This window comes from Papaver somniferum, chromosome 11 (genome assembly GCF_003573695.1).
Source record: "Papaver somniferum cultivar HN1 chromosome 11, ASM357369v1, whole genome shotgun sequence".
Lineage (NCBI taxonomy): Eukaryota > Viridiplantae > Streptophyta > Magnoliopsida > Ranunculales > Papaveraceae > Papaver > Papaver somniferum.
Genome location: NC_039368.1, coordinates 125,577,397 through 125,590,753, shown reverse-complemented (window position 1 = coordinate 125,590,753; position 13,357 = coordinate 125,577,397). Strand labels below are relative to the sequence as shown.

At 40.1% G+C, this 13,357-nt stretch overlaps 1 protein-coding gene across 1 annotated transcript; it reads right to left on the bottom strand.

Moving 5' to 3' along the window:
- Nucleotides 1-11,088: 11,088 nt before the first annotated feature.
- Nucleotides 11,089-13,125, bottom strand: LOC113321015 (mitochondrial import inner membrane translocase subunit Tim13-like). Its single transcript, XM_026568892.1, has 2 exons — nucleotides 12,890-13,125; nucleotides 11,089-11,510 (listed from the first exon to the last, which is right to left on the bottom strand). Exons 1-2 carry the CDS (start codon nucleotides 13,007-13,009, stop codon nucleotides 11,361-11,363), a joined length of 270 nt encoding a protein of 89 aa, XP_026424677.1. The 5' UTR covers nucleotides 13,010-13,125; the 3' UTR covers nucleotides 11,089-11,360.
- Between the last annotated feature and the right edge of the window lie 232 nt (nucleotides 13,126-13,357).

The window sequence follows — 13,357 nt, the reverse complement described above, 5'->3', positions numbered from 1 at the left end:
ATGCATGATCCTCGAGAGCCTCACATGCAGGCCCTTAAGAGGATTATTCGCTATCTTCAGGGCACAATTGATAACGAATTATTTCTCTTGGTCTCCGCTATCTCTGGCTGAACAGCATACTCTGATGCTGATTGGGCGGGTTGTCCTGATTCACATCGTTCGACTTCTGGCTTTTGTGTTTTTCTTGGAGACAACCTCATCTCCTGGTCATCAAAACGTCAAGAAACAGTTTCTCGATCCAGTGCTGAAGCAGAATACCGGGGGGTAGCAAACGTTGTTGCTGAAACAACATGGATTCGCAACCTTCTTCCAGAGCTCCATCTACCTTAACGACGTGCTACTATCGTGTATTGTGATAATGTAAGTGCGATATATATGTCTGGAGATCCTGTTCAACATCAGCGCACTAAACATGTGGAGATTGACATACACTTTGTTCGTGAACGCGTTCGTATTGGTGATATTCATGTCTTGCACGTCCCGTCTGAAAACCAGTATGCTGACATCTTCACCAAGGGCCTTCCACGACAGCTATTTGTTCGTTTTCGTTCTAGTCTTAGCGTTTGCTCCTCTCCCGCTCAGACTAAGGGGGTGTATTAGAGAATATATTATACTGCCTTACTTATTTTTATTAAGGAGAATATCTCCTGTCATAATTATTGTAATGAGGAGATTATCTCCGTCATAACTTTGGTATTCCCAAAAGGGATACTATTGTTTTATAATAAGAATCCTGGTGAATAGAAATCACTAAGGAAGTTATCATCAAATCCAAGACAAATATTCATCTGTCTAGCATCATTAACAACAACCTGAAACGACACAGAGAAAAACATGAAAGCGCATCCGAGAAAACAGAAAGGAGCAGACACAAAATATAAACGCTAATGACTTGTACTCCCTCCGTCTCTTGTTATTCATGTTAAAATTGTGTCCCTCTTGTTATTCATGTTTATATTAGAGAATATATTTTTATTAAGGAGAATATTCTCCTTAATAAAAATAAGTAAGGCAGTATAATATATTCTCTAATAGTTTACATGATTAGAAAGAGGAGGCTCAGATTCGCGTCTAGTCTGTCGGACAGGGACAGGTATCTAGCTCCTCCGATATGGCTGCAGAACTGGTTGCTCAAATGAAGGAAGAATGGGGAATCACCCCCATTCAACTTTCAAAAGAGCCGTCCAGGAGTTCCCCACCTTGATTGAGGGAGAAAGATTCGCCAGAAGTCTGGAACCTTACTTTATACAAATCATTATCATTGCCTCATTTGAGAAAAAAAGAAGGCTTACAATGTGATATCCCGGTCTAAGCATATATGAGAAAAAAAGAAGGCTCAGATTTGCGTTTATAGTCTGTCAGATATCTGGTTGCTCAAATGAAGGAAGAATGGAGAATCACCTCCATCTAACTTTCAAAAGAACCATCCAGGACTTACCCCCCCCATGATTGACGGAGAAAGATTTATCCAAAGTCTGAAACTTATTTTATACAAATCATCACTACCTCGTTAAAGATTAAAAAAGAATGTTCACAAATTCAAACGTGCAAGAATGTTTCTGGATTCTTGTTTGTCAAATCATAAACAACATAAATTTTGGACACGATAGAAAGCACAGAACAACATATACTAGTAGCACTAGCAAGTTTAGAGAACAACAACATTAAAGCGGAGGCTCAGTTTGCATTTATTCGGTCAGACAGGGATAGGTATCTATCTCCTCCAATATGGCTCGGTTTCTCAATGAAAGAAGAATGGGGAATCACCCCCAATCAATTTTCAAAAGAGCGTTCCAAGAGTTGCCCCATTTGATTGAAGGAGAAAGATTTATAACAAGTCTGAAACCTTATTTATACAAATCATCATCAGTGCCTAAGGATAGTACGCTGTATACTATGAGCAGCTTAAGTCTAGAGAACAACAACATTTAGGAGGATGCTCAGATTCGCATTTATAGTCTGTCAGATAGGGATAGTTATCTATCTCCTCCAACATGGCGGCAGAAACTGGTTGCTCAAATGAAGGAAGAAAAGAGAATCACCTCTATTCAACTTTTGAGAAGAACCATCCAGATGTTACCTCCCATGGTTGACGGGGAAACATTTATCCAAAGTCTGAAGCCTTATTTTATACAAATCGTCACTGCCTCAACTGGAGGAAAAATAAGAAAGAATGCTTTCACTTTGAAATTCCGGTCCTAGATAGTTTTATGAGAAACAATTCTTGTTGTTATATATATGAAAGAAAACAAAGAACGAAATATACTACTAGCAGAAAAAGTCAACATCATTAAAGAGGAGGCTCAGTTTGCGTTTATTCTGTCAGACAGGGATAGATCTCTGTCAACCAATATGGCAGCAGACTCATCTTCTCAAATGAAGGAAAAATGGGGAATCACCCCCATTCAACTTTCAAAAAAGCGTTCCGGGAATTACCCCCACATGACTGAAGGAAAAATGGGGAATCACCCCCATTCAACTTTCAAAAAAGCGTTCCGGGAATTACCCCCACATGACTGAAGGAGAAAGATTTATCAAAAGTCTGGAACCTTATTTCATATTAATCATCACTACCTCATTTGGGAAAAAAGAAGAAGAATGCTCCAAATTTGATATTCTAGATAACTCTATGCGAAAGAATGCTTGCTGATGTATATATGAAAGGAAGCATAGAAAGAAATATACTACTAGCACCATAAGTCTAGAGACCAACGACACTAAAGAGGAGGCTCAGTTTGCATTTATTCTGTCAGACAGGGATAGGTACATGTCTCCTCCAATATGGCAGCAGACTCGGTTTCTCAGATGAAGGAAGAATAGGGAATCACCCCCATTCAACTTTCAAAAGAGCGTTCCAAGAGTTACCTCCCACGATTGAAGGAGAAAGATTTATCGGAAGTCTGGAACCTTCTTTTATATAAACCATCACTGCCTCATTTGAAAAAGAAAAAGAAAAAAAAGAATGCTTACAATACAATTCTAGTTTTAGATAGCTCTACGCGAAAATTGCTTGCTGATGTATATGTATGAAAGAAAGCATATAACGAAATATATTGATAGCAACATAAGTCTAGACAACAACAACATTAAAGAAGAGGCTCAGTTTGCGTCTATTCTGTCAGATAGGGATAGCTATCTATCTCCTCCAATATGGCTGCAGAAACTGGTTGCTCAAATGAAGGATGGATGGAGAATCACCTCCATTAATTTATCAAAAGAACCATCCAGGTGCTACCTCCCATGATTGTCAGAGAAAGATTTATCCAAATGTCTGAAACAGGTTTGGATTTAGTCTATCAGATAGGGATAGGTATCCATCTCCTCTAATACGGCGGCAAAAAGTGGTTGCTCAAATGAAAGATGGATGGAGAATCACCTCCATTCAACTTTCAAAAGAACCATCCAGGAGATACCTCCCATGATCGGCGCAGAAAAGAATTATCCAAAGTCTGAAAGCTTATATTTCATATAAATCATCACTGCCTCTTTAAAGATTAAAAAAAATGTTTACAATTTCAAATGCGCAAGAATGTTGCTGGATTTTTGTTTGTGAAAATATAAACAACATAAATTTTTGGACATATGAGAGAAAGCAAAGAACGAAATATACTAGTAGAAGCATAAAGTTTAATGAGTTGAACGAAATATAGAGTAAAAGGAAGAAAACAAAGAGAAAGAAAAGGTCACTTAGCTGTGTTCCAGTATATATCTTGAAGCTTCTCTGATGAGGGAGACTCTCCATTTAGCACACATCTTTGCACCTCTCCGTCTTTAGAACTTTGCCGTCTTCCTTTGCACCTCTTAGTTGTGTAACTGAGTGGTGGTCTGCCTTTGCCGTCTTCCTTTGCACCTCTCAGTTGCGTAACTGAGTGGTGGTCTGCCTTTCCTTTGCACCTCTCAGTCGCGTAACTGAGTGGTGGTCTGCCTTTGCCGTCTTCCTTTGGACCTCTCAGTTGCGTAACTGAGTGGTGGTCTGCCTTTGCTGTCCTCCTTTGCACCTCTCAGTTGCTTAACTGAGTGGTGGCCTTCCATTGGTGTCTTCCTTTGCACCTCTGACTCTCAGAACTGAGCGGTGGTCTGCATTTGATCGGATGGCCATCTGTGAACAAACATAAGCAAAGATTAAGACAAATCGGATGATGGACTGACATTAGTCCATATACTAGTCTAAGTCAATGCAGAAGAAGAAAATGAGGCAAAAGTACAACCGGCAACTCTTCTCTTTCCCCTTCTCCAAAATCAACTTTGTAACAATACTGATTTTTAGTTGACAGGAACATCCGCTTGTGGTTATGATCAAATGCAGGTCTTTGGACACCCTTGTCCAAGCATATTAATCCCACTCATAAATCAGGTGCAAGCATACTCCTTGTGCTCATCTAGCATCAACGAAGAACTCTTTACAAACACAAGACCGTGGTGTATCGGTTTTCCCCTAACTTGTGCTTATTTCTTCAGCCTTTCAATAAGCTTTCTTCTAGATAAGAATTGGCCATCCAATTCTTCTTTTATGACATCACAATGCCACAAAAATGCTGGTTCGCAACCAGACTTTGCATTACCACCAAGGTACATGCATTCAAGAGAGATAATTTTAATCTTCCACCAACTGGCTACGATGAAAACACCTTCAATCTATCACATAGACATGTTCTTCATCTACTTTGCCGCTGCAAAGGCCAACATCATCTTTGCATTCAGGAATTTCCCCTAAAATTCCCATTACTTCTTGTAATGTACTCGCTACTGATAACACCACAAAGATATGCATTCCAAATGCGTAATCTTTGCATACTTGTGAGAACACATGGACTTTAAACACCTGACTTGCACCATAGAAGTCATCATACTCCATAGTTTTGTCATGCCATCACTTGAAAAACCCGGTTTTCAATGATTCTTGCATGTTCGTCTAACACTTTGGGCAAGAATTTTGACACCTTTGTCATAAACGTTCATGGCCTACTGCTACTTCAAGCTTAAAGTTCATTCCAATTGATCTTTCCACACAAGACCAACTTCTTCTAGTCTCCATACTAGTGAAACCCAAACAATTCTTCACTGAATTTGACAAACAAATGACACCAACTTGAGTAAAAGAGAGAAAAATCAGCAACTGTGTCCCCTAACCTCGCTCTGATACCGGCTGTCACATGCCCATTTAGTCGCCTGAAATTTTCATGGGACTTGACCGACAATGATTTTGGTTCAGTGAATCATCTTCGCCCACAATCACTCAACCTTGCATACTTGCATCAAAGTACGCGTCTGCCTTCACTCATAAGGCCTTGCACAACGGAAGTCTTTTCTTCTTTCTCTCTAACTCTTCGTGCCCCCATAAGCATAAGAGATTCTTCCATGTACTTAACCAATTCTCACACAACATCAGCAACATAATGAACACAAAGATTACTGCAACAAACCCATTTTGTTGCACTAAAGGAAGATTACAAAACTCGTCCAACTCATGTACCAAAACAGGCCATTCACCCTCTTGGTGAATGCCTAAAACACTCTCTACGTTAGTGGTTCTTCTCTCAAACGAACAACACTAAACTTATTGATCCCTAAGCTATTTATACAAGCTAATTATCAGGCCAAACTTCTGTGCCTTGGACAGCCAAGTGTCCAAGTAGTTTCCATAACCGCCACTTTCAACTGCCACCTTTTGAGTTGTCAAGCCAACAGGTGCCACACTTGTTCTTGGTGGCTATGAATACTCTAGTATGGTTATAAACACACTTTATAACCGTTCCATCTTGTATCACTTCATTGGCATGCTCGCAAAGCCATACACCAACTCCTAATCGTCACTTGAGCCGTATTGTACACTTGTTGTGCCATACTGGATTCTTTCTTGCACCAATGTTCAGCCATCTTGGCCGTGCATGCTTATCATTCCAAACTCATGCACGAACAATCCTTATGCTTCAAACATCGAGGCCATCTCCTTAAGATCACTCTAGTTACTCATGCGTCATATATGCTCCACTTCGCCAATTAGCTTGACAACGGAAATGCAACTCTTGCATTACCAACTTGTTTGCATTGTTCAAGCTTTGGCCATCCTTGAACTAATGCATAGACTAATCCTTAGTATATTATACATGCTTGCATCATCCTTGAGTTTGGGCCAACTCAATTCCACGGACATGCCAACATGCCGCATGCCAGCATGCCAACATGCCAACTTGCATGTTGCATGTTGCATCTTGCAACTTTGGCTTTGTCTTGACTTCTACTTAATGAAGATTCATTGTGTCGGCCAATAGCTTCATTACTTATCCAAATGCATTTACAATATAGTGCCACCCTTGCACTTTATAGGCCCTGCGGGGTTGTGCCATTCTAAGCACTTGACAGTCCACGCAGTGTCCCGCCATCCTGGCTGCACACTGACTTGGCCTGCAACTCTGTAACGCGTAATCATTATGTGCCACTTGCATGACCGTAACAAACCTCCCCCGCCTAATATGTTCAACGCCCTCGTTGAACGCAACAAAGTATACTCGTTATACTTGTTCTCTGGCCTTGTACGCTTCTGAGCCCTTCTCAGAAATCAGCAAACTTTTCTTGGCCTTTAACCTTGCCAAAATTTCTCTGCCTAGTACTTTATGCCATCACTTAGCTTTACTGCATTTCCATTGATCCTACTATCTTGAACTTTGTTGTTGCGTCGCGACCGCTTTCAACTCCATCTCAAATCATATATCAACACCCAAGTGCAACTTGGAAATTCTTCTTGCCAATTCCCTGAATTAGGCTTGAATTTCACTTGAATCATTTGCACCTAAGTACACACAAGCAATGATTCCTCCCAACTGATCACACTGATCATTACCATAGTTTTATGCCTTCACTTTCCGACTTTAGTTGCACCATGCAACTTGACAGGACTTATACAAAACTTGGCCTCATTCTTCAATCATATGCGCCTACGCAAATCATGCCATGCCTTAAGGTATGCACTCTATGACTTCATACCACTCTTGGTATGCGCCACAATCTATAGCCTTTGATGCACTTTTCCAACATCAGAACTTTTAATAGGTTTGGCCTCCAAATCATGTTGCAAAATTCACCTTCTTGGACTTGCATCATTTGTATGCCAAAGAACCTGCACCTTGTTGTTCTTTGCTTGCATTGTCGCAAAATCACGATTGAAATGCATGACTTTGGTATAGTCATGACTTAGGATACCCCTGACATCAGACCGTCTTTTAAGACCAGGCATCCTCTTCACGCGCCTTTGAAACCAACACTTTAAACATCACTTGCTCTTTCAAACTACTACGCTTTAATGTGGCGGAAAAACAACATCATGTTCTTCCAAACAATGAGTTACTCTTAACTCATTTACTTGATGGACTTACATCTTCATTCTTGCTACGTTACTCCATGCTATCGCTGCCATCTGCCATTGCACTTCCACATAACTCTCAACAGCAAACTCGACTATGCCACCAACTCTATTTGCTTCTTTCACTTTCAGCGTCTTCTATTGCATATTTTGGCTTAATATGCTATGTAGCATCTTCCACGCGAACTAACTTTACTTTGAACGAAAGAGGCAAGATCTTTCACTTCAAATACTCTCATTCACTGCTACCTTACATAGACATACTTCATTCCAACACCAAGGTCCCCTCGACCCAAACTGAAAGTATACTCAAACTTGAGCAAATACTCGCGCCAACTAATTGCAACTTATAATACCTAACAAGCCTTGCAATACTGACTTCATCTTCGCTTCTAAGCAACAAAGGAAGCGAGACAACACCTACTGTCCCCAATGTAGCAATTCACTTTGCCACATGCACTCTCCCAACTATCAACGTTCTTATGAAACTCCCATAACGAAGCACAATATAATTGACACTTAGTTGAATAATCTTTATAGACGGATGCTATCATTTTGCTTTAGCTTTCATGAAGATTTCTTTAATACTGGCCACATGCCATCTTTATGCATCACCACTACTTTGTCCTTCTTTTCCGCATCCACAATTTGTCCTAACTTGCATCTCCAACTGCATCATGCATCTTGGCCATGCCCAAATATCATTTGACACATGCTACTGTTTCATACATGCTATGCCAATTAACACCCAAATCTTGACACAAACTTGCGCACCTTTGCACAACTGGAACGGACTTAACTTCATGATTCTGAGCATCACCATAGAGCTCAGCAAAGTCATATCACTCAATGACTTCCGCGGATAAACACTCTTGGACAATCTTAACAAGGCCATAATCCTTGCAAATGAGGCGTCACTTCCTACATTCCATGAAGCAAGAATGCCGCATTCTTCTTCAAACTTCGAACTCATTTTTACTGACCATGCACAGCTGGAAACTCTTGTCTTTCCCCTTATCCAAAATCAACTTTGTAGAAATACTGATTTTTAGTTGACAAGAACATCCGCTTGTGGTTATGATCAAATGCAGGTCTTTGGACACCCTTGTCCAAGCATATTGATCCCACTCATAAACCAGGTGCAAGCACACTCCTTGTGCTCATCTAGCATCAACGAAGAACTCTTTGCAAACACAAGACCGTGGTGAATCGTTTTTCCCCTAACTTGCGCTTATTTCTTCAGACTTTCAATAAGCTTTCTGCTAGATAAGAATTGGCCATCCAATTCTTCTTTTATGAAATCACATTGCCACAAAAATGCTGGTTCGCAACCAGACTTTGCATTACCACCAAGGTACATGCATTCAAGAGAGATAATTTTAATCTTCCACCAACTGGCTACGATGAAAACACCTTTAATCTATCACATAGACATGTTTTTCATCTACTTTGCCGCTGCAAAGGCCAACATCATCTTTGCATTCAGGAATTTCCCCTAAAATTCCCATTACTTCTTGTAATGTACTCGCTACTGATAACACCACAAATATATGCATTCTAAATGCGTAATCTTTGCATACTTGTGAGAACACATGGACTTTAAACACCTGACTTGCACCATAGAAGTTAGCATACTCCATAGTTTTGTGATGCCATCACTTGAAAAACCCGGTTTTCAATGATTCTTGCATGTTCGTCTAACACTTTGGGCAGGAATTTTAACACCTTTGTCATAAACTTTTATGGCCTGCTGCTACTTCAAGCTTCAAGTTCATTCCAATTGATCTTTCCACACAAGACCAACTTCTTCTAGTCTCCATACTAGTGAAACCCAAACAATTCTTCACTGAATTTGACAAACAAATGACACCAACTTGAGTAAAAGAGAGAAAAATCAGCAACAATGTCCCCTAACCTCGCTCTGATACCGTCTATCACATGCCCATTTAATCGCCTGAAATTTTCATGGGACTTGACCGGCAATGATTGTGGTTCAGTGAATCATCTTCACCCACAATCACTCATCCTTGCATACTTGCATCAAAGTACATGTCTGCCTTCACTCATAAGGCCTTGCACAACGGAAGTCTTTTCTTCTTTCTCTCTAACTCTTCGTGCCCCCATAAACATAAGAGATTCTGCCATGTACTTAACCAATTCTCACACAACATCAGCAACATAATGAACACAAAGATTACTGCAACAAACCCATTTTATTGTACTAAAGGAAGATTACAAAACTCGTCCAACTCATGGACCAAAACAGGCCATTCACCCTCTTGGTGAATGCCTAAAACACTCTCTACACTAGTGGTTCTTCTCTCAAACGAACAACACTAAACTTCCCTAAGATATTTATACAAGCTAATGATCAGGCCAAACTTCTATGCAACCGCTTGCACAAGCCTTGGACAACCAAGTGTCCAAGTAGTTTCCATAACCGCCACTTTCAACTGCCACCTTTTGAGTTGTCACGCCAACAGGTGCCACACTTATTCTTGGTGGTTATGAATACTCTAGTATGGTTATAAACACACTTTATAACCGTTCCATCTTGTCCCACTTCATTGGCATGCTCGCAAAGCCATACACCAACTCCTAACCGTCACTTGAGTCGTATTGCACACTTGTTGTGCCATACTGGATTTTGTCTTGCACCAGCGTTCAGCCATCTTGGCCCTGCATGCTTATCATTCCAAACTCATGCACGAACAATCTTTATGCTTCAAACATCGAGGCCAGCTCCTTAAGCTCACTCTAGTTACTCATGCGTCATATATGGTTCACTTCGCCAATTAGCTTGACAACGGAAATGCAACTCTTGCATTACCAACTTGTTTGCATTGTTCAATCTTTGGCCAGCCTTGAACTAATGCGTAGACTAATCCTTAGTCTATTCTACATGCTTGCATCGTCCTTGAGTTTGGGCCAACTCAATTCCACGGACATGACAACATGCCAACTCGCATGTTGCATCTTGCATCTTGCAACTTTGGGTTTGTCTTGCCTTCTATTTAATGAAGCTTCATTGTGTCGGCCAATAGCTTCATTACTTAGCCAAATGCATTTACAATGTAGTGCCATCCTTGCACTTTATTGGCCCTGCGGGGCTGTGCCATTCTAAGCACTTGACAGTCTACGCAATGTCGCGCCATCCTGGCTGCACACTGATTTGGCCTGCAACTCTGTAACACGTAATCATTATGCGCCACTTGCATGACCGTAACACAAGTCCACTAAGCTGTACAACTTAAAAAAACTAGGAAGATTTCAAAAGAAGAAGATGGTTAGTTTCTTGATTTTTTTAAAGAGGAAACCTGTCTGTCTGTCTACAAGATTACTATCCCCCCTAATTGTGCATCTCTCTCTCATAGTGCAAGTCATTTGGTAGGTTTCATGTAGCTGGGAGAACATTATTAACTTCTATGTTGATCTATATTGTCAGCCTCAGGATTCATCCTAGATTCAGCAACCAAGTTAACAGCATATCTAGCCAAAGCAGCTGCATTCTAATTTTAAGGCATGTCCTTGCAGTGACAGCAAGCATTAGTGAATAGGGAGCTGGCTTGATCAGCTTTGAATTCTAATATCAGTATCACACACTTTTGGCCTGCTGAGCATTTTCGCACACATACCATGACCCTTATCCCCGAGTCCTGGCAATTTACCATAGATTGGCCTAGAAATTCGACCAACTGAATTCAGCCTCACAAGAGATAAAGAACAAGTTAAAGAAAATAGCCCAACCCTTGAGTATGCTTATTATATAGAGAAGGTATTTGATAAATTAATTTCACTTGCCATTACATCATTTGGTCCTACGAACCAACAACTATTGCTTCTCGGCTAACATATCTCAAAACCAAAAAAAGACAAGTTTTTAAAGGACCAAGATATCAAAAGATTGTGATATAATATCTCAAAGATGTTCGCTAGCAACTTTCCAATATGCCAGTGATGAGTTACAAGGATAAAAGATCCAGCTGCGGCAGTAAACAATTCAACGCGTTTGGCTAAACAGAGCACGACTAACAATACCAGTGGCTTCAATGTATCGATCCACACATCTGGAGACGCAACTACTTTCACCCCCACTCAGGCTCGTTCCAGGCTTAGTGATACACTTCGAAAAGCATTTGCCCCTGACAGTCTGATGAGTAGTAGTAGTAGTAGTTAGAAAAGGACATTAAAGCTAGCAAATCAATTGTCCTGTGAACAAATTACAATATATGTGCTATACTCATGATGCATCAGAGTTAAAGAACCAAAGAACAAGTTAGTCAGACGAGATAGCTACTATGGTTTATCATGATGTTCCTTAGCACCAAAAAACTTTCAGAAATTTGAATCCACACCATAAATCTGTATGTTATGTCCTACTATGTACAGATGCACCAAGTTCAGTAATTTCGTCGAGAAGGAGACAAGTAACATTTACTAGAAAGGTTATCATGGATGCAAGGCATGAGTTTTATTCTGGGAGAGCAGTAGTTAACACAGTAGGAAAATAAAAAAACAAGCTAGTTACAAATAAAACACTAGTACCCCCTTTACTACGATGGCACCGGCCATTTAACCTAAAGTTGTGAAAACTCACAGAAACTTAAACCAGTGAATTATGCAATTGCCTAGTCTAAGAAGAAAGAAGATTGAGAATTAAACCAGTGAATTATGCATGAATTTTAAGAATTCTACAAGCACTGGAGGTTCAATGCTACCACATAGTGAATTATGCAATTGCCTAGTCTAAGAAGAAAGAAGATTGAGAATTAAGGACACTGACATAGTGTTAAAATTGTGCGTGTTCTACTATGTTCAGTAATGTTGTCGAAATGGATACAAGAAACATTTATTTGAATGGTTACCACTAGATCGGAGACTGTGATTATCATGGATGCAAGGCATGAGTTTTGTTCTGGGAAAGCAGCTACCCACACAGGAGGAAAAATCATAAACAAGCTAATCACAGATGAAAGACTAGTACCTCCCTTACTACGATGACGACGAAGGATAATACTCTGAGTAGTTATTACATGAAGAAGTAAAACCATCCCAGATGATCCTAAACCACACTCTCCTCCATATAAAAACAGAAACTTAAACCAGTAGAAGCATGAAATTTAAAAAGAAAGAATCAAGGCTACCACATAGCGAATTATGCAATTGACTAGTCTAAGTAGGAACTAGATAGAGAATTAAGGATACTGACATGAAAACTGTTAAGGGCAAACAAAGGTCACCCATTCAACAAATTGGGTTTTCTAAATTGATTCGGAAGAGTGACTGAATTAGGGTAATTAGTAATTAGTGACATGACAATCAAAAATTAGGGTGATATTACTACTCCATATCCGAAGAGATATTCAATTAGTAATTTACTCAAGCCAAATCTGTAAGGGGTTTATTTTTTGTGCATAATAAAAGGCATCGAAAATAAGAACATGATACACTCAAAATCAAAGTAAAATCATACCCAAAGAAAAGGACAGGATGACAAGAAGATTGGGATTTAGGGTTTTATGATTATACCTCTAGAAATTCCTCCGCATAAGCTTGAGCAAGCTGAGATTTGAGCTGGTCCATGAAAACCTCAGGTGAAGGCTGAGACCCCGATGAAGAAGAACCACTTGAAGAAGATGAGAAATCCATCACTCAATCTACCGCTAATTCCTTCCTACTGCTTTCTTTCTCACTCTCCCTCTCTTTAGAAAAACACCTATCTCTATTTGCTCAGAAGAAGTCAAGTAACCCTAATTTCGTTTCTCCAAAAGTCTCAAATATGCACTGATTTTTCTTGAAAAAGAAGATAAAAACTCTTTCCAGTCCATCAAGCCCAGCCCATTTACCCAAGTATAAGCCCAATACGCCGGAGGTTGTTTCAACTTTTCTCACCGGCCACCAGGGGATGGAAAGTGCAAACTGCAAACTTACATTTAGCCTTAGCCTTAGCCTAGCCAAGCACCCTGGTGGTGCTCGGATTTGGTTTTATGTTTAGCT

Bases quoted from the DNA above. Each gene is read 5' to 3' on its own strand.
- LOC113321015 (XM_026568892.1), bottom strand. From the start codon at position 13,009: ATGGATTTCTCATCTTCTTCAAGTGGTTCTTCTTCATCGGGGTCTCAG. The intron at 11,511-12,889 runs GTATAATCATAA...ACTACTCATCAG, and splicing joins ATGCGGAGGAATTTCTAGAG to ACTGTCAGGGGCAAATGCTT.